The sequence below is a fragment of the Maylandia zebra genome, linkage group LG5 (genome assembly GCF_041146795.1).
Source record: "Maylandia zebra isolate NMK-2024a linkage group LG5, Mzebra_GT3a, whole genome shotgun sequence".
NCBI classification, from domain to species: Eukaryota; Metazoa; Chordata; class Actinopteri; order Cichliformes; family Cichlidae; genus Maylandia; species Maylandia zebra.
The window spans coordinates 6614047-6636280 of NC_135171.1; the positions used below are offsets into that span (position 1 = coordinate 6614047).

The 22234-nt window shown below is 39.4% G+C and overlaps 1 protein-coding gene across 1 annotated transcript; it reads right to left on the minus strand.

The window, feature by feature from the left end:
- Nucleotides 1-1199: 1199 nt before the first annotated feature.
- LOC101480896 (endothelin-3) lies at nt 1200-21805 on the minus strand. The gene is made up of 4 exons (XM_004559844.3): nt 21529-21805; nt 20650-20887; nt 4206-4358; nt 1200-3274 (listed from the first exon to the last, which is right to left on the minus strand). Exons 1-4 carry the CDS (start codon nt 21599-21601, stop codon nt 3196-3198), a joined length of 543 nt encoding a protein of 180 aa, XP_004559901.1. The 5' UTR covers nt 21602-21805; the 3' UTR covers nt 1200-3195.
- Nucleotides 21806-22234: the final 429 nt, after the last annotated feature.

Here is a 22234-nt window from a genome sequence, read left to right on the forward strand (position 1 = left end):
ACACATTCACACACTGGTGATGGCAGCTACATTGCAGCCACAGCTGCCCTGGGGCGCACTGACAGAGGCGAGGCTGCCGGACACTGGCGCCACTGGGCCAGCCAGCCACTCCCACCCGAGGAGTGAGGATGGGTGCGCCACAATAATGTATTTCTGGGTTAAAAGGAAAACATGAATACCCCATCTAATCAAAAAAGTAAACATTTCCAAATGTGAGAGGGTTTCTGTTAAGTGTGTGCCATCAGTATTGTGCAAACACAATTTAGTTTGCACTAAAAACTTCTCATAGTCTTATTCTCACAGTTTTATTTGAGAACACAACATCTGTCCGTACCAATAGAATACATTCCTCAGAGCTATGTTCATTAAATCTTCAAAGCAATGCTCATACCATGTATTATTAAAAGATCAAAACATAATGAAAAACGCTGAAGAATAGCCAACATGAATGAATTTACTCCATGACTGACTCCAGCATTTTCCCAGGTGTCTTAACTTGTTATTTGGCTTGAGACTGTCCTCTGCCAATATCAGGAACAACCACAAACCACAAGCTTTTTTTTAATTTAGTCACATAATTGTTCTATTTATCACTCGTACTCGAATGGTTCTGTCATTACAAGCCCGTGTGGGCAAAGAAGTGGGTACTTTAATTTATGTGGAACATTCTTGAATATGTTGTGTTGGCAACAATCCTGCAGTCACAAGTTACAGACAATACGAAAGAACTGGCTCTTATATGTTTAAGGTACATTCCTCTGCCATAATGAGGAAAACTGTCCAGATATAATTAATGTGGGGTCGGGGGGGGGGCTGTAAGGCTAATGCCCTTGGGTAAGGTCCCATGTTGTTCAGATGGCATGCAAGTACCTTGAATTACCACCGTATACAAGTGCAGACCATTACTGGAACCGTGTAATGCAATCCCTGGATTTTAATTGCATCTCCAGTTAAAACACAAACTGCCTTATTTTGTTACTACATGTTGCTAAGAGTGGCATATTGACAGAGATATAAAATTTGGTTGATTTTTAAAAACTTTTATTTCAGAAACCAGGCTGTAGGCGGTCAGTAATCACTGTCATTACACGGTACGTCTAAGACTGTGTTTATGCCACGTAAACCATAATTAAGGCTGGGCAAAAAAACAACAAAGATTAGGAGATCTTTGTGGTCATGGTTAAAAACCAAGTCTGAAGTGTTTTTGACAAAACTCTTGTGTGCGAAAAAGTCACTGCACACCCATTTAATAGCACTTACTGATCCAAGCCATCATCCAACAGGACAACAAGTACACATTGTCTGCTGGAGTGTGACACAATGCAAATCCTTCTTTACTCTTTTGCAGGAAAATTGCAATACAGATCCATCTTTCACAAACATGTGCAGTGTTCCTAGTTTCACACAGTGTTGACTGCTTCTTACACTGGCATGGAGCAATGCCCCTTACCCAACTTCATGTTCTTCAGAATTAGTGAAATTCTTTACGACACAGTATGAACGGTGCTAAGTTCTATTGACGGGTAACACAAAGGTTTTTTGACTACTCTTGACTGATGCCTAAATACATATACGGCAAATACTGGCACTTCTTTGGGATAATTTTATATGCATACTATATAACATTAATGTTACCCTGTCTAGGAATCATCGGCATGTACAAACCATGCACAGTTTTAATATTTTATCTTTATTTATTACAGAGACATAAATACAGCAGATTTAATATGAATGCTAAAGCTCTCTGAAGTTATGCTGCATAGCTCTGTATGTCAGTTACTCAAATGCAGGATAATATTTATAATAGTGCTGACCTCGCTGTGCAATACAATAAACATGGTGTGCTGACTTTATCAGAACAGATACAACAGCTAGTTGCAACAGTTTATTATCCCTGTGTAACGGAGCCTCTGATCAGACATGTTAATTAGGTATCAAGTTTATTTTAAATATCTTTAAATAATCCTGATGTTCATCAGAATGTTTCAAACATGAAGCAAAGAAGTCTTCCATTTGTCCGAGTTCATCTGCGTTTTAGTTATTTTAACATCCGTCCTGCACAGGTGGTCAGCTGTTTACTCCGTGGTGCAGTCATTTACCTTTTAACATCCACCAGACTGCCAGTTAACCACGTAGTGGTAGAGTTAGTTAGTCGACATTTAGCCACGGGGTAAAAAAGCATAGTTTTAGAAAGTGAAACATCTTAACTTTGAAATCAACTCTCTTATATGCACTTTGGCTTTAGAGATCTTCTATTAGATTTCCATGTGCTATGCCAGAGAGGTAAATATAACAGAGTAGATGTGAATCTAACCTTGCCAGTACTCCCCAAAAGATTACTGCCAGTATGATGGATGTTAAGAGGTTAAGAAAAACAGACGAAAAAGAAGTGGCACCTTAAATTTACTTTGTGGTACAAACTTTTGTACTTTTCTAAATTTTTCAATACAGAGACTTGCTGGCTAGAATAATCAGATATATCTATATACAACATCTTATCACACACTTTTACTATCGTATTTGGTTTGTATGAAAAATAACTTATAGCCTTTATATATTGGAACACATTTCACACACACACGACCGTGGAATGGATTCAGCTTATAAAACAGACTGCTAACTTTTGTTTTCAGTTCTGTTACCTCCAAAAATCTCAGACGTGCTTTACAATAAAGAACATCCTTAATGTAATGATACAAAGAAAAAAAAAAGATATCCTGACTCTTTCAGTAACTGTGACAAACTGAATTTGTAAAAAAAGAAAGTAATGCTGACTTCCTGGCTTTGATGTTGTGCCAATGTTGCCATGGAGTTTCAGTGATGTCCCTGGAGCAGAGGCGTCCACATTGTGTGTGAGCAACCAAATGTCTTATAGTCCGCACAAATCAGCCATGTAAACTAGCTTCAGTTGTGTCAGAGTAATGGAAACCATCATGCACACCTGCTGAACAGACACAGGCAGCAAGTTCTGAAAGATGAGCAGAGGTTGGCAGGAGAGAAGAGGGGCGGAGATTCTGTTAGTGGAACGTGGAATTGCTGGCTTTTAGATTTGTGCAAGCACCTTTGGTGTTACACATCCTTCAGTCTGATGACAAGACACTACAAGATATCCACCTACAGAAACGCAGACATACACGCTATGTCTTAGAATGTGTAACCACTTTTCAGTTCATAGGCCTGCCGCTTTTAATGCACTTATTTCACAGCAGGGCCACTCCGCTGAGTTGCTGTCCTCTCGTCTGTTTTTGGCAATGCTGTGTGTGGTCTCGTCTGACTGTGGAAAAACAACACACATCTTAAAGTCAAATTCAAAGAGGATCATTTCTGAAATACTGAAAATAATTACAATCATTATTATTGTTTATATGTCACCCTATTAGAGCACTTCGCTCTCGCACTGCAGGCTTACTTGTTGTTCCTAGAGTATTTAAAAGTAGAATGGGAGGCAGAGCCTTCAGTTTTCAGGCCCCTCTCTTGAATTATATATCTGTTAGTTGAATAAGTTTAATTAGGTAACAGTAAGGTTGAACTCCTTTGCACTGGAAAAGAACGATGTCATGATCCTGGATCTCTGACCCCGTGTTTCAGTTTGAGTCTTTGTTTGGTTGCAGTTTAATTTTTCACTTTGTGTATTTACTTTATATTTATGCCCAGTAAGAGGTTTTGGCTGTTTTGCACTCCCAGTCTAGTGTTCAGGTTTTTCAGCTCTCCACTTCCGTCATGTCCCCTGAGCTCCTTGTGCTGTAAAGTTAGAGGTGTAAATTTGATGCATCCCCAGGATGCTCACTAAATACAGGAGGCTAAATCATTCATCCGCTGATAGACTGGCCACCTATAACAACTGCAGTAGGCTTCAGACCCCTTGTGATGCTAAGTTGGACAAGAACAGAAAAGGATGGATGGAAATATCTGTCACCGAATGTGAACAAAGCTGATGATTCAATGCTGTCTTCCAAGTATATCATGTGTTACTTCCTCTTTATGCTGTCTCTGTTCCGGCATGCTAGAACCATCTGGATGCTGTGGTGAAGTTATTTATGGCACAGCAGAAGAGGATGAAAATTGTGCTGTTAGGTAGGTTATTGCACTACAGCAACATTTTGGGAAATGTAAGACATTTTAAGACCTTTTAATTTTTTTTTAAAGAAATAGAATAATACTGGCATACAACACATTCATTTGTTTTATTTCGTATCACACCTCACCTGATCTTGCAGAAGCTGATGCAGTCCACGTCGCTGTATTGTGAGCACGCGCAGCGCTGAGCCTCCACCCCTATCCTCACCCGCTCGGTCCTAGTGGAGCGTCTTAAACGCAGGGAACCCTGGTAACTGGACATACCAAATGGTACTGTGTGCCTAAAAGAAGAAAAGCAGACACAATGCACTTACTGACCACAGAACTATGAGTTTTACAGCTGGAAGCATACATCAGTGTTACAGTTTCCACAAGTACACTTTACTGGGTGATATGAATTTTGTCATCACCTGCCCCCTGTTGTGACTGCAGAGACACTACACTACAAAGCACCAACATGCACCCTGAAGGATGGAACAAAAGAGAACAGCTACTCTGTGGCTTCCCCAGCTGCCTGTGTGCATGTCCACAAGCAAGCATAATCCTGGCCTTGGGATGTTTATTCTCTGACTCTGCATCAAAGGGGTGCAGCTTACACTCTGTTGTGGTTATATGAGGGTAAAGGTACTCTGTGGTGGTTCTAATTTTTGTCTTCCAACTCTGTGATAAAAAATGGGGGCAGAATATATAAAACAGCTTTCGGAACAATTCAATCCAGCACATCACGACCACAACACGACACTGCTGCCTAAAAATATCCCTGTTATTCACTTCTTAACATCAAGCAGGTGAGCCATCTAAGTTGAGGATTCAGTTAATATCCGTTCCTTTTCATGAAATTTTCACCTGATTAGTTTAGACCAGGGGTCTGCAACCTTTAACACCCAAAGAGCCATTTGGACCCGGTTTCCACGCAAAGGAAAACACTGGGAGCCACAAATACTTTTTGAAATTGACATGAGGTTGTTGTCTGATTTGCTGAGCCAGAGGATGGATGTCAGAGAAATGAAAGAAGTAAAGTGTAGTGACCCTCTTCTTTTTTTTTTAGGATGAAAGATAACACTATATTGTTTTTTTACCTTTATGCTTTGTTTGAACAACTACAGTTTGCTGCTTATGAAATCCATGAAGTGCTACAGAGAAAATTACATTTTATTTATGTAATTAACACATTTTGAACTCTTAAAGAAATATAACAAAAGGAAAGCTGAACTAAAACGATCCAGCAAACAAAAACTGTTATATCGCCTTTGGGCTTTTGGAGCCTTGACCTGACTTTACAAAAATAATTGGAAAAAAAAAAGCTGCACCCATGCGTGCAGCCGCGTGTGAAAAGTGGTCAATAAAGAGATGCTGAAAAGCGTGTTCATGCAAACATCGTCAGGTCTGTTTACAATGGGACTTCTGCTCCTGAACCTCTGCGCACAGCGTCTGCAGGTCGGGGCTGTACGAAGCCAGTTTCATCTTTACGCAGGACTGTAAGCTGTCGTCTGTGAGGCGTGAGCGGTGGTTGTTTTAACATAGTTCACGGTGGAGAACAGCTGATAATGTGGATCCATAATTGGCCTACCTGGGGTTGAAAGTCTCGATAAATGCACGGCGTTTCGGCAGGTACACCGGCTTCCGCGAGTGTGACGCTTATTTTGATCGATGAAAAAATAATAGAATATAATTTTATTTTTATATTTCAAGATCACAATAATCTTCCAATTTAGAACTACAAGGTAAAAAAGAACTAAACACAAATAAAATACACTTCAGCTAAATACTTCTAACTTATTTTCCCAAACCACGCGGAGCCGCAAAATAAAGACTAAAGAGCCGCATGCTGCCGACCCCTGGTTTAGACCAAACAGACAGTAATGTGAAAACGTATAGGACTTCATTTGAATTGTAACATTTTCTAGTTTCTGGAAATGCTTTTTGAGCATATGTATAAAACAAAAGGCAACACCACGCTAGCTTTTTGGGGTTTTTTTTAATCATCCATGGCTATGACTCCAACCTCAGTCCCAAACGTAGCTCCAAACTCTGTCTGTTTTTGGAGAAAAGCAAAAAGGAGAGAAACATAACGACTTTTTCCTGGACTTGAAATGAAACAATAAAGATGCACTAACGTCTCAGTTTCTACAAAAATGATATATCAGCAAGTACAGAAACTTTTGCACAGTTTCTCTGTTTTCATGGACAAATTAATGTAAATGGAAACAGAGATCTTCATGCAATTTTTGTCTTCAGTCTGGAACAAATGGACACTGCCAGATGCTTAGTTTCTGTTTTCATGATGTTTTGTCAGGCTTTAACTGCAAATGCCCTCAACTGCTGCTTTTTCAGGCGTTTTTCTGCGAAAAGTGAAAACCATGCACAGTTGGGTTTAGGTCAGGTGATTCCACTGATCCTAAACGCTGTGGATTAGTGAGCTGAAGGTACTCTTACACACACATATATATATATATATATATATATATATATATATATATATATATATATTAGGGGTGCAACGATACACAAAATTCACGGTTCGGTTCGATACTTTGGTGTCACGGTTCGATATTTTTTCGATACAAAAAAATGTTCATGCCTTTTTAATTTGTCATTTATTAAAATTATAAATATATATTTTAACTCAAAAGTACAGTTTTTAAATTTAACCCTAACCCTTGTGCGTGTTTTTTATTTTGACAGCGAATGCGCACCTGCGGACCACTTATGTGCAGCCCTGGTTATTTAGCTCATCATATTACAGCCACAGAAATTCTTTTGTCCATGAAACCATAAAGCTGCACTTTCTTTTTGCCTTATAGTCTGATTTGTCATAACTTCTCCGTTTTGTGGTAAGCTTTTCTTTGGCTGTCACTTCTTCACCCTGACCTGTCTTATTTGGCTCAGCAGAACTAAAATATATATCCTGCTACTTTTACACACGGACTCACATAAGCTCAGCGATTCTCTGCGCGATCAACCTCTCACATGTTTAAGCTGCGGGAGATTTCACTTGTCATGTTTGCATAGTAAGCTAACGATTAATAAGACGATGTCAGAGGAATTGGTGCACAAATTATCATCACTCACAGATCAGTGCTGTCATTGCAAAGTGAAAGCAAAAAAACAAGCGCAAATTCAAACGCGATTTCAATATGTCACATATTGACAGTGGCTCACCGATGCCAATGACATAATTACCCAGCTACATTTCTGAAAGAATGCAAAAGCATTGACATATATTTTTCCTTCCTACAATAGCCCGACGGGCAGGGAAGAGAGATTTTTGTAGCCCGACTGGAAAGATCGCTAGCTCCGGGACGTCGGGCTAGCGATTTTGCAAGCCCTGTATCTGATTGAGGAATCACTCATCTTTGGAAAAGAGAGTTTATTACAGAGAAATGTCTCTTTCCAAAATAAAAGCTATACTATCCGCTTCTTCTGGGCTATATTCTCAGCAGCATAAGGAGAATCATGTGCTAACAGCTGTCTAAATGACTCGGCTAAAGTTAGTAGCATGCTTGTTGTTTTTGTCTTTGCACTAGGATGATGTCGGCGTAAATGTGCAGTCATATTCGTTGTGTTCCCACTAGTGCTTTCAGGTTAATCTCGTTGAAATGACCTTAACGCCACAACACGGCAAATCTCCGTTAACGAGCTACCGCCGATCGCCCCGTGCATGGGGCTAGACGGCCAACACGTTAACGAGCTAACTGCGCTAACACACTAGTTCACACCAATGTAATTAAGCATTGCATGGCACATCCAACATACTGTTTTACTTTAGTCCATGACTCGCTTACCTTCAGGGTCATACGTCACATGAAAACCAAAATAATTCCAAACGCCAGATCTGAATGAGGGTGGGGGAGGTCCATGTTAAAAGGAGAGCTTAACTTCTGTCTCGCTAGCTTGCCCTGCGCTCTTCCTCCTGACGATGCTGTCTGTGTTGAGCGCTCAGTGGATCTGCGCTCGACAGTGCATCCTAGGCGGAGTAGTCGAACACAGATTCACTGAGCGCTCAACACAGACAGCATCGTCAGAAGGAAAGTTGATAAAATAAATTACAAATGTTGTATTGTTCGATACATATGCGTACCGAACCGAAAGCACTGTATCGAACGGTTCAATATCGATACGAATATCGTTGCACCCCTAATATATATATATATATATATATATATATATATATGTATATATATATATATATATATATATATGTATATATATATATATATATATATATATATATATATATATATATATATATATATATATACATACATATATATATATATATATATACATATATATATATATATATATATATATATATACATACATATATATATATATATACATATATATATATATATATATATATATACACATATACACATATATATGTGTGTATATATATATATATATATATATATATATATACACACACACATATATACACATATATATGTATAAGAGAAGACTAACATGGAATTTGGGTTCAAATCATTTAAAAATGCATTAAAAGTTATAGCTTTTACTTTTGCTGTTATCTATTAGATTTTTGATATAATATATATATATATATATATATATGTATTATATCAAAAATCTAATAGATGGCAGCAAAAGTAAAAGCTATAACTTTTAATGCATTTTTAAATGATTTGAACCCAAATTCCATGTTAGTTTTCTCTTTTGTGGGCATTTTTTATACATTTAGGATGACAGCCAGAGATACTTAGTTTTTAATTCCTTGAGCTTGAAGTTATATTTTATGTTTTTGAACTTTCACATAAAAAAACATTCAAAAGTCAAATAGTACGATGTCCTACGAGTCCAAAATAAAAAATTCATATTTTTACTAATCCCTAATAAAAACTGAAAAACAGATCATACCTTTGAAAAATAAGCGCACTAGTGATTAGCCATCAGTGCCAAAGAATGGAGGCAGTGCTAATCCAAAGATGGAAGGAGATTAATTCTTTCTGATATCAGGCAAATTTATTGCAGTTTTTTGTTAATATATGTTTTGTTTTTCTTTGTTAACCGTAGCCAGACAAAAATGGACTGGTCAAACGAACAGGCCCATATAAAATGCTGATATAAAAGATGTGAGGCAGCTACACTGCTATGCTGCTGTGGTTTGGGTCCATGAAACACCTCAGAGGGAAGGCTCATTGCAAATCCAAAGTTTTTGTGACTGATCACCGTTATCCTACAACGACTCCATCTAGATGTCGTGAAGGCTCACTGAATCAAAAACAAGCTCAACTTTGTACACTTTCTAATCAGAGTCAGTTAATCTTAACTTTAATCACTTTCAGCTGCTTTGGTATTAATAAAATTAACAGGTGCACTAGAGGGGGAACAATGAGACGATTACAAACAGACTTCATGAGGGCAGCCTGAGGACCCGGCGTCCTCTAGTGGAGCCCGATCGGCATTTGCTTTAGAAGACCAGAGTTTGATGGTCCACTACTGGTGCCCTGTGCTTTTTATAGTAAAGTTCCAGAGATATAAAGTCATTGAGGAATAAGGGTGTCTTGGCAGCACCCTAATAACATGGTTTTTTTTCATGTTTTAAATTTATCATCTATCAATCAATCGTTCACTTTCTTTTCTTTTCCAAATAAGTTGACTAACGTAACAAATTTTTTCACTGAGATTTTAATTTCGCAACAGGCAACCAGGTTTCTAGGTGTGGAGTCAGTGTTAGAATGCATTTTAGCCACATGATAAAAAAGCATTTCACAAACTATGGTCTCCTACAGGCTTTTTCGCCCATCGCTTCCAGTGTTACAACCCTAAACTGATGTCCTCCATCTGGTGGATGGCCAAACTAGTCACCAAATCCCCTCTCTTTCTTCCCCTGATATGTCAAACACAGATCTCCATAATTAAGTTTGTCTATCAGTACTACAACAAAAAATGACAAAAACCAGACCAGTTAGAACCACGCTGTACATGTAAACTCATCATGTTGACCTTGCTGTCCAGTCTTGTTGGAGTCTCCCTAAATAGCTGTAAACTGCTATAAAGTGTGAGCTGGAAAAAACAGATCACTTCACAGTGAACATGTTGTTTCCTTTGAACTTCAGAAGCGGGTCTCTTGAACAATATAAGCTGTGGTGCTGCGGGAGGGGCGTCACGCTGACCACGAACCTCCTCTTCTCTACTCTTACAAACAGAAACAGCATGTGGGTGATCCTTTCTCTTACAAAATGTTTCATCTACTGACTTCCGAAAGGAGAGACGGTCTGTCCACACAGAACTCAGTCAGTATCTTCACATGCATCTGCATCAGGGTTTTAAATCAGAGTCAGTGTAGAAGACATTATCCATACCTCTGTATGAGTTTAATGATATGGCTTTGTCACATGTCTGGGTACAGATCTTTGTCATTGTAAGCTTTCTTTTATTAAACATATACAGTATTATTTATTGCGATGGCTGTGACTCGGGTGTTGCAGAAGGTCGATGCACCGATCCTCTGCTCCTCCAGTCGACCTGTCGAGGCGGAGAATGCTGAACCCAGAGTTGCCCTCAATGTAACCATCAGAGTGCGAGAGTCATATGACTGTGTGTGTAACTGGGTGAATGATATTTTTAATTGAAAATGCTTTGAGTGTTGAACTTGAGCAGGAATGCTACCTGTCAGTGAAATTTCTGAAATTCTCTGAGCTGCCTGTCTGGCACCAACTACACTGAAAGTTACTTAAATGACCATTCTTCCCCAGTGTGATAATTAGTTTCATAGGTCATCTTCACATGCAAGCGTGCGTCTCCATAGTTATCTAGAGGTCCAAAAATGAGCCCTGAGGGTAAAATCAGGTAAACTCTACCTGGAGAGAGAAGTGCAGTCTGACTGATTGTTACTCTAGTTCTGAGTATTTAACCTTTTTGCATCCACCAGATTACTGGTGACCCATCGTGAGTATAAGGTTGTGGTAAGGTAAAGCCAGGCCTGTCCTGCAGGTTTTATGTGTCCTTGATCCAACGCAGCAGATTTAAATGGCTAAATTAGCTCCTCAACATGTCTTGAAGTTCTCCAGAGGCCCAGTTGTTACAGATTTGGTGGTATTGCAAAAAACAGCTTTTTCGGGTGACTGAGTTTTCATAAAGTCAGCCACATACATAAACAAGCTTGTATGTATGATTATGTAGAGTAATGAACTCAGCCTGAAAGTGCCCCCACATGATGAGACCTCATACATTTAGGAAAATAGCTGTTCCACATAGCTGATTTCTATCATTAACCCTCTGAGGTCAAAGTCATCTTCACCGATGACCCTAACCGCGTACGATCACAACATTTCTTGTTTGTTTAAATTGTTCCAAGTTCTGGAAATCGTGGGATGAAAGAAATAGCCGGCTAATTAATCTACTGACCTTCCAGTTGGTAGATGACCCACTCTATCTCCTGAGCCACAGCTGCCTTAAGGGAAAAAAAACACTATCCAAACCTGCCTGGCCCTTTGTTTGTTTTTCTAGCATGTTAGCAGTGTAGCATCCACAGTTTTATGATGTTATGTTCAAATTTTGTGTGATGGTAGATAACAATAACATTTCGAGTGGATTTAATTTTGGTGAAAATCAGGTCAAGGATAAAACCAAGTGTGAAAATCTGTCAAAGCTTTACTTTACCTGCAATTTTTTATGGACAGTCTTCAAAATTTACAACAATATACTAGACCTTTGAGGCTATGCGTACCAAGGTTGGCTAAGCATTTGACCTTGATCTTTATTGTTAGCGCCCGAGGTCACTTTTCAAATGAAAGTGCCTGGAGATACCTGTACAACAAACTTTTTATTTTCTCAATATGATGGCGTCACGGTGACACCATAACAGGCTGAAGTCATCATATTTTGAGATACAAACAGGCTGACATCAGGATGTTGTAATAAAAACACAAGTATAGCCCTTACCCTGCTGAATTGTGCTCTCTTGTTAAATCATGAGTTAACTTTCCAAAAAACGTAATTAATTAAAGTTCAGTTTCACTAGTCACACCCAGGGTGGATTACTGACAGACCTGTTGAATCAAGAAATAACCTAAATAAAACCTGTCTGACAAAGTGAAGTAGGCTTAAAGATCTGAAAAAGCAACACATCGTACCATGAAACAACCTCAAGAACCAAAAACAAACTGTCATCACTGACATCTAATCAGTCTGGAAAGGGTGAAACACAGTGAGAAACACTATCCACTAATGGAGAAAACGTGGAACAGTGGTAAACCTTCCCAGGAGTGGCCAGCAGACCAAAATGACTCCAAGAGTGTACTGATGACTCATTCAGGAGGTCACAAAAGAACTGAGAAGTAATCTAAAGAACTGCACAGAGGTGGGACCAAGTCATTGTTTTGCAAGTCTCAAGTAAGTCTCAAGTCTTTATCCTCAAGTCTCAAGTCAAGTCTCAAGTAATGTCAGGCAAGTCAGAGTCGAGTCTCAAGTCACTGGTGTAAAAGTCCGAGTAAAGTCACAAGTCTGAAATTTTGAATTTCAAGTCCTTTCGAGTCTTTAAAAAAACCCCCGAAAAAAAGCATGTTGCAGTTATGCTAAATGTAAATATTAGACCATCCATCCATCCATTTTCATCCGCTTTATCCGGGGCCAGGTCGCGGGGGCAGCAGCCTAAGCAAAGAGGCCCAGACCTCCCTCTCCCCAGCCACCTCCTCCAGCTTATCCGGGGGAATACCAAGGCGTTCCCAGGCCAGCCGAGAGATATAATCTCTCCAGCGTGTCCTGGGTCTGCCCCGGGGCCTCCTCCCGGTGGGACATGCCTGGAACACCTCACCCAGGAGGCGCCCAGGGGGCATCCTTGTCAGATGCCCGAACCACCTCAGCTGGCTCCTTTCGATGTGGAGCAGCAGCTGCTCTACTCTGAGCCCCTCCCGGATGGCCGAACCTCTCACCCTATCTCTAAGACCATGTAATTTTTAAATCTGTGTTTTTCTCAACACATGACAAAATAGTGAACTTAGAAAATATACACAAATTGTGAAATTGTGTTACACACTGAAGGACGACAGGGTTCATTCAGGTGCACATGAAGATTTATTGCACTGAAACACAGCAAAACAATTCAGTGTTACTGCTGGCTTCCATTGTAATAACTGGCCTGCGTTACTTTTGTGTCATACGTGTAATGGCCATGTATTAATCAGCCCTTAACACACAGAGAAAATGACCAGTAACAATAGACAACATAACATGTACTGGCTGGTCTATTTCCTATAACTTTAACTGAAACCAGCTAATAGTTTCCTTTCACCTTACTGATGGGACAACACGGTTACAGAGATTAATGCAGGAGGCTAACATGACTTAGCTAACGCACAAATGTTACTAGCCTTACCCACAGATAACGTGAAACAACTTCCTTATTCGCTCACATTAAACACCATATAAACAAGAATTACACTCCAAACATGTTAAATAAGCATCAACTTTACATAAATGTATGTAGTTCTCGTATATTGCTCTCACCTGAAACACAGCAAAACAATTCAGTGTTACTGGCGGCTTCCATTGTAATAACTGGCCTGCGTTACTTTTGTGAAGGATTATTTTGCCAGTTACCCGTTTGGCTGAGCCGCCACTGCCACCTACTGGCGAAACTAAATATCGCCCTAACATCACATCAGGTGGGAGCAAATGAGCTTTTCGCTCTGTGTTATGATGCAAACTATTGTCACAACAAATAGCAAAAAATGATGATGGGGGGTGGGCACGAACACATAAGGAACACATCTGAGACTTGTTCTTAATGCTCAAAATACTCAGGGCGCCACAATTGCACCTCTTTAAAATGCAGCTCAATTAAACCTAGCTCCAAGGATAATTTTCACCGACGGTTCTGAGATAAGCTGCATGTTATTCTTGGATGCGGTTGTAGGACTGGCTTTAAAATCGCATGACAAAAATATCATACATAAATAAATGATTTTTTTTTTTAAATATCATTTTTTTAAAAAAACTGCATCACCAACGTAGCCTGGAAAACATTTGCTAGTTAGATGAAGTCAGCTATCTCATTGTAGCATATTTATATGCATATTTATAATCATACGGTTCTTGGAGTGAGTGCACACACTCATGAAGTTTAGTAACTTCCGGTCACTGCAACAAGCCCAGGTACAGTTTACCGACGGATGGGTGCAGGACCTTGAAATGCACCGTGTAGAACGAAAGACCATCGTACGTATCATAAGTTTACCAGTCTCACAAATCGTCGTCATAAATACACATTCGTTAACCGTTTATTAATAGGACCTTTGAGCTCAATGGTAATTAATTAGCAGTGGAAATAATTTCTGGTAGCATCACAGAAATGTAGCAGTGACAATAATATTGTATGCTGTAATCGTACTGGGCAATTAGTGATACAAAACAACTGTTTTATCCTGTGAATAAAAGTATATGTTTTTGTCAATGTACCATAATAACAGAAGTGAAACGCAATATTGTGTCAGGACAATTCACTATTTATGCACAATAAATAAAGGAGCATAGCGCGACAATTTCTGTTCAGCGCCAGACTTGCTTGTAACCTATATCACCAATTATGTTAAGAAAAATGACGCATTAACTACTAAAAAATACTGACCTTCGTGTAAATGCTTGGAGCAGACTAACCTGTGAGCTGGAGAGTTCTGGGACGTTATATTTTGTCTTTGAATGGCTGCAATCCAGTCGCCTCTTTGTTACTTCGGAAACATGGCTCGAACAATTTCTCTTCAACGACGTAATCCGATAACAACCGATCTCTTTACCCGTCGGCTTCCCGTGGCTGTCATGTGACCGGCTATTGCAGTTAATAATACAACAGCTTCTTGACATTTTTGTGTTTCTTTTTATCGCTGTGTAACTGATTTCAATTGAAAGCCTGCGTGCGCTAGTACCGCTTGCCACGAGTTCCCAGAATCCTTTGCGGTTCTACCCGTGAATGACGTCACATTTTCAATCTCTATATAATATGCATGTTAAATTTTATATTTGGGGTAAAATATCAAGTCTTTTCAAGTAAACCGGTTCAAGTCCAATTCAAGTCCCAAGTCATTGGTGTAAAAGTCCAAGTCAAGTCACAAGTCTTAGAACATTTTTTCAAGTCAAGTCTAAAGTCATAAAATTAATGACTCGAGTCTGACTCGAGTCCAAGTCATGTGACTCGAGTCCACACCTCTGGAACTGCAGGCCTCACTTGCCTCAGTTAAGGTCACAGTTAATGATTCAACAATGAGAAAGAAACTGGGCAAAAATGGCATCCAAGAGTTCCAAGGCAAAACCCACTGCTGTCCAAAAAGAAACAAAGGCTCATCTCACATTTGCCAACAAACATACCGATAGTCCCCAAGACTTAATATTCTGTGGACTGACAAGAGAAAAGTTGAACTTTTTGGAATGTGTGTGTCCAGTCACGCATTTCATAAAAACAACATCATACCAACAGTCAAACATCGCAGCGATAGTGTGATGATAGGACATAGACTACCTGCCACAAATGAAAACATCCTGAAAGAGAATGTCGAGCCATCAGTTTACGCCCTGCAGCACAAGTCGCACTTGGGTTGTGTAGCAGGACAGTGACCCTAAACACAACAGCAGGTCCACCTCTGATTGACTCAATAAAAACAAAATGAACGTTTTGGAGTGGTTAAAGTTAAAGCCTGGACTTAAATCAAACTGACATATTGTGACATGACCTTAAAACATGGCATTCGGGCTGAGGTGGCTGGGTTAAAATTCCTCTGTAGAAATGTAAAAGACCCACAGCCAGTTATTGCAGTTCTTTCAGTTCTACTTTAGGTAAACCCTCTACAAAGTGTATATCTTTATAAACTAGTTTTCTGATACAGTACAGGAAAAAATGTTGAAACATTTACATGAAAAAGGATGAGCATCCATGCTTAAGACTGATGTTAGTTTATATTCTGAACATCCATAAATCTGGAGTGCAATGTTAAAAACATAACTGTGATTTATTTAAGCGAGCCCCAACAACTTCACCCCCTATAAACACATTAATTACACCTAAACCTTTAAAGTCACCAGATAATCTTACACTTCTGACAGCATGCATACCTCACACTTGTTTGATCTTTGCCTTTCAACTTGGGATGGAGGTCGGTCTTACCATGCATCATACACATTTTCACATTAGTAGTAACAAAAATGATACATGACTGAGACAGACAGAGGCACGCACCAAAATCTAACTCTGTTATTACAGTTAACAAGATGGTGGCATAAAACCTTAGGAAACTAATTTTAGTCCAATCACTTATGTTCACCTTTTCAACATGTGAAATTTCACCCAAAACATAAAATACTGTTTGCAGACTACTGCCAAGTGATATGTTAAAAGTAAACCCCAATGCCTGATGTCTAAGGATGACCCTTGACCTCCTCAATGATATCCCCATTTACGGCTGAGTTCGTTTTTATGTTTAGCGAGTAGGGCTGCCACGATTAGTCGACTAGTCACGATTACGTCGACTATCAAAATCGTCGACGACTAATTCAATAGTCGACGCGTCGTTTGAAGCTTTGTAAGATCACAAAAGACGCAGGAATAAGTGGCAGGATTTAAGAGTGTAATAACGGACTGAAACAGAAGATGGCAGCACTGCATGTACAAGGATGCCAGCTGCCGTTAAACCCCGAAGAAGAAGTAGCTCTGTCCCAGAATTCATAGCACAGCCCTGCTCAGTTTCCAACAATGGCGGCAGCTAGTTAGTTTTAACTTTACTCTTATTATTCTTTCTGGGTCACAAAATAAACGTTTAACATATTTTCAGGTGAGAATGTAGCTGTGTAAACCTCAAATATCTGCTCAGTTTATCAAGACACCACGTATTTTCAAAAGCGCTCCGATGTTTTCAGAGACGTCTGTTACCCACTAGCTCGATAGCGAGCCGAGGGCTAGGCTCACTAGAGCCGTGAGAACACCGGACTCCCACCAGATCATTTTCAAACCCACCGCCGTCTTTCGCTACTCAGGTTAAACATATATATAAGTCACTTAGATAACTTAAAAATTTTATTGTTTGGCTTTTTTCAGTATTTTATTTGTTCCTGAGTAAATCGTCTGAGTTTATTAAACTCCACCGAAACAATCTGCAAATTTCATTAAAATTTAATAAACTATCATCTTGTCTTTATTTTTAGTTAGCACAGACCTTAAACACTTCAAGCTGTAAGCTAATGATAGTTATATAAGAGCAGATGCTGCTGGTGCAATAAGCTGTACGTTTTACGTCCAATGGATGATCTGATTAGTCGACAAATCGCAAAAATAATCGGTGACTAGTTGACTATCAAAATAATCGTTTGTGGCAGCCCTAGTAGCGAGCAAGTTAACCGTTGATATTTTGCAAATTAAGTGTCACACATGCATGCATTTTGGCCTTGCAGTTCTTCTGTCATAAACATATTAATTTGGGTAGATCAGACAGTTGAAATTTCATAACATGAGTGAATGTTATCGTAACCCTACCCGTAATCTATGCATCTAGTCTAGCCTACTTTCCTCTGACCCAAGACAGGTTGCTTGTGACTGGAAGGAGACAATGGAAATGTTGATTTGAGACTATGTTGATTTATACTTAAATAGAAAACAAATTGAACAGTAACAGATGCTGTACATGTATGTAGAACCAAACCTACCCAATAATACAAAATGCAACAGTTTTGTAATCGAGAAACTTGGATACTTGGAGTATTATATTTTATCAAATCCCTTCAGAACAAAAACCACAGTTTCAACAGTTTGGCCTGTTCGTCCACACCTGGTCACATTTCTGGCTGCACCACTGCTTAAAAATTGGGAGCTCTGAACCTGCTGTGCCAGTATTGATTAATATCTGCAATACATGTGAAGAGGAAATACATCTTGATTCACTCCACATGGCACAATGCCCAGGTACCAAAGGAAGAAAGCCGACACACAGAGGCTTCATCTGTAAGGTGTTACTGCAGAGAAAAGGAGCTTCTTTGATCTCATTGCAGATGTTCGCTATTGATCACATGTACTTCTGCATGTGGTTACAGGACACAGTTGCTGCTCTGCACTGAAACCAGGCTGACAGCTTTTACTCTGCTGCTGATGGCCACACTTCAAGCAAAAATCTGAGAACTGATAGTAGATGGATGACCAGATACCATTCCCCTCCTGGCTCTAACCATCACCCCACTACACACATTCTCATAACACATTACGTCTGGGTACTGCTAAACTTGCCCTGAGGCCTGTTGTTTGAAATCAGTAAAGGCAGCTAAATCTACATACTACTCTGCAGATAGGCATTAGTTAATGTCTTCTGTTGCAGGTGAATTAGCTTTTGCTTTGTCTCTCACTTATCAGTGATGAAAAGGTTCAAAGCGAGTTCAGCTGTGGAAAGAAAAGCGCAATATTTAGAGATTTCAAATTGAAGACTGTTAAGCTAATATAAAGGAACAAGAATGCCGAATGAGTGAAAAACAGACGAAGGAAAACAATAGTCTCGGCTAGTCAAACCTATGTGATTGGTGTTGGACAACCCGTTTCTTCTGTTTTAAGATTCAACTTTAGAGTAAATTTCCAAAGGGTTCTTTCTATCTCACATTCCAAGGCTACCTATAAACAATCCAAACATCCAAGATGGCCAAAAGGTGGACACAGCCCTCCCCTGCTGCCTGCAAGAAATCCTCAGTGGAATTAAAATACCAGAGGGCTCAGGGTCTAGACCTTTACGGATTATATGGAATCGCTACACTTCACAAAGACACAGGAAATACTGACATATGAGAAAAAGCCCGTAGCAATGGGCCAGACACCCCATACTCCCACATATATATATATATATATATATATATATATATATATATATATATATATATATATATATATATATATATATATATATATATATATAAAAATAAATATATGGTCATTTTGAATTTTATGCTATCAACATGTTTCGAAATAGGTGGGGCAATAAATTACTGGAAAAACCGTCACCATTGGGGGGAAAAAGTACTCTATAGAACATCTCATAAAGCAAAGGCATAATAAAATCCCAGAGAGATTCCTTGTTTTCTAAGTAAATATGGGGAGGGGTCCATCGTACTGTTAAAGTCTGTTCTAAACAGAATTTAGGAATTTCATGATCTATGGCTACTCAAGAAAAATGTTCACAAAGAACAAAACGGAAAACTTAATGGGAATGAGACAGCAACCAGCCAGTCTGATTGGTCAGTGAATTGTCAGAGTTATACAAATGGAAGTTAAAACTCTTCCATCCAAAGAGAAAATATACTGTAACCAAGATCTGAGGACAATGCTGTTGTCTCTGGTATTAAGCTCTTTTAAATGCACTGAGGTGAAGTGCAAACTTTGCCTGGCAGCTGACCAATCAAAATTTTCAATTTCATCAAATCGAAAGAGGAGAAGAACCATCAATCTTGTTAGCAGTGCACATTTCTTCGCCAGCATCCATGATATTATGACACCAAATCACAACAACAGTTGCATCAAGGCACTTTATATTGTTAGCTAGACCCTACAATAATGCATATAGAGAGAAAACGAACAATCACATGACCCCAATTGGCAACAATGTTTCAGTTTTTCACAAATACACAAACTATTCACCCAGCAGAACTTATCTATTGGACCTTCCTTGCATTCACTAAAGTCATTGCCAACGCTGCTCAGATCCAAAGTATTTACACTATCTTCATCCTGCTCTCTTCCTTCCACTTTTTTACTTTGCTTGATAAACACAATTTAAAACTGTTCTATAAGATACTTTCCAAAAAAATAATTCCTGCGTAGTTGACATCAAAAGGTTTGTGGGCATTTTGCACAAATTACAGGGAGGAAGGTCATGAAGTACAAGCGTTTCCCAGCATGCCTCTCTGCCTGCAAAGTTTTTCAGAAAATGTGCTTAATTTAATCAGTAAAATGTGAAATGGCTGAGTAAATATTTGCAGTTGAAATTTAATTCATAAGGAAAATGTATACTGCATTCAAGCAATGTTTGGCTTTGGTTCACAAGATAAAATCTTATGTGTCCAAATTGTGTGAAGCATCCAGTATAATGTAGACGGGGAGGGGCCCACTTTGAAAGACATTTTCACGGGGTGCCTGCTACCTTCTGGGCCCGGCTATCTCACCACATGTTTTCCAACAGCATTGCTAATATGAAAAAAAATAAGGCCAGCTAACCTGGCCTGCGAAAACATTCAGCCAATTAAGAAGCAAAACACGAGACAAAGGAGGCCTTGAACTGTTGAGCTGCTGAAACCCCATATCAAGAAGAAATGTTCGACTTTTAAAACTACAGCACCCGGCCTCCCCAGATCACAAAGACTCTGAAAATGTAGCTAAAGTAAGAAGTGATGCAGATCAAATGATCAAAGAAATCTAATTTCTACGTTTCAACATCTGATTTCTTGTCTCTGTATTATTTGTGTACAGTGCACACTAAGAAACATGATGCCCAACACATTAGTAACCTATAGTAACCTAATAAGACATTAGCTACACACATCACTTGCTTAAAAACTGGTGCAAACTGAGAATGCCTGGAGAAGGACACTTACTCCGGTGTGTTGATCCAGATGATATCCAAGTGGCAGTAATACACACACTCCTTGTCTTTGTAAGTGTAACATGTGCACCTCTTGGATCGCCTCCTGGCTAATGGTGGCTCGCAGTCAGAACACGGCTCAACGTGGGAAGCAACAGTGGCGAGATCCTCCACCCCGCCAGGCAGACGTGCGCTCTGCTCGAATGCTTTCACCTCCTTCCTCTGGCTCACATCTTTCTTAAATGAAGAACCTGCAAGATTACAGCATATGAGAGCTTCCTCTCATAGTCTTAACCTGAAACAGCGTTTGGTAAAGCATGGAAAAGCTCTTTATAGATGCATGTATATTACATTTCTGCTTGAAAAGGTTACAAAAGATCCAGATTCTAGAGTAGTTAAAAAAAAATCAAGCATAAATAGTTACATATTTTAGTTTCATAACAGTAATTGGTCAATTCTGTTGAGAGTAGAGTTTGTCTCAGAGAGAAAATATATGTATATATATATTTAAAGTCCCAGTCGGAGTCTTTGATGGAACTTTAAATAGTGAATTTCTTGTTTTAGTGATTCAAAACAATAAAAATACCGAACGCGTTGGAGTCACAAAACACCGACGAGTTTTCAAAAGATCTAAGACATAACATGTGCTCACTTTTAGTGGGATTTTTTTGGTGTTTTAAAAAGGTTAAAACTGTATAGATATCATGACGTCAATTGCAATGTTATAATAATCATCGGTATAATCTTATACCGATGATTTCAGTCTAATTGCATGTTTTGATCTATCTGTTGTGACCTGTCAGTCACTGCTGCACAATAACGCACACCAGCTGGTCTGTGTGATCATTGCTTCATTAAAACACAAACACAACAAGGACCGACCACTACTCACCGTTGGTCAAAGATGCTGTCACCACGATTAGAAACAAAACTCCCACATCAAGCGATGATGATGCGTTAGCCATCACACGTCAAACATTAGAAATGAATAATCAACTTAAAAAAAACAAACGAAAAAGTCGAAATGTGAGAACAGGTGAATGAAAACGTCCGAAATCCTCGAGTATCTTATCTCAGTGAAGCGAGTCAAAGATGTCCTCATAGAGCATCATGTGTCTGATACAACTCTGCACCGCTGCGCTTCCACACTCCGTTTGCCTTTTACAGCCACTGGGGTTCGTTATGAGCTGACACCGCTGTGACAAGTGAGCATGGATATCCCGCCAGCTTCCTGAGACACTTTTCAAAATAAAAGACCGTGCTGAACGCTGCTGAAATCAAAGGCGCGTTACACCCATGTTTGTGCGCCAACAGCACAAACATGACACAGAGACCCAGTTTAGTGACTCCAAATAGTGGCCTAGCACACAGATATCAAGCAGAGCGACAAGGTTGAGCAGTTTAAGTGGCAAAGTTAGAGAGACAAGGTGGAGAATAGTGGGTGGAGAAGGGATGTTGAAGTTGGAGCTGTCAGGTAGGAGGACAAGAAGAAAACCTCAGAGGAGGTTCATGGATGCAGTGAAGGAGGATATGCAGAGGGTTGGTGTGCCAGAGGAGGACGCTGGGGATAGGGCTTATCCTCTTAGTGCAAGAGGCGG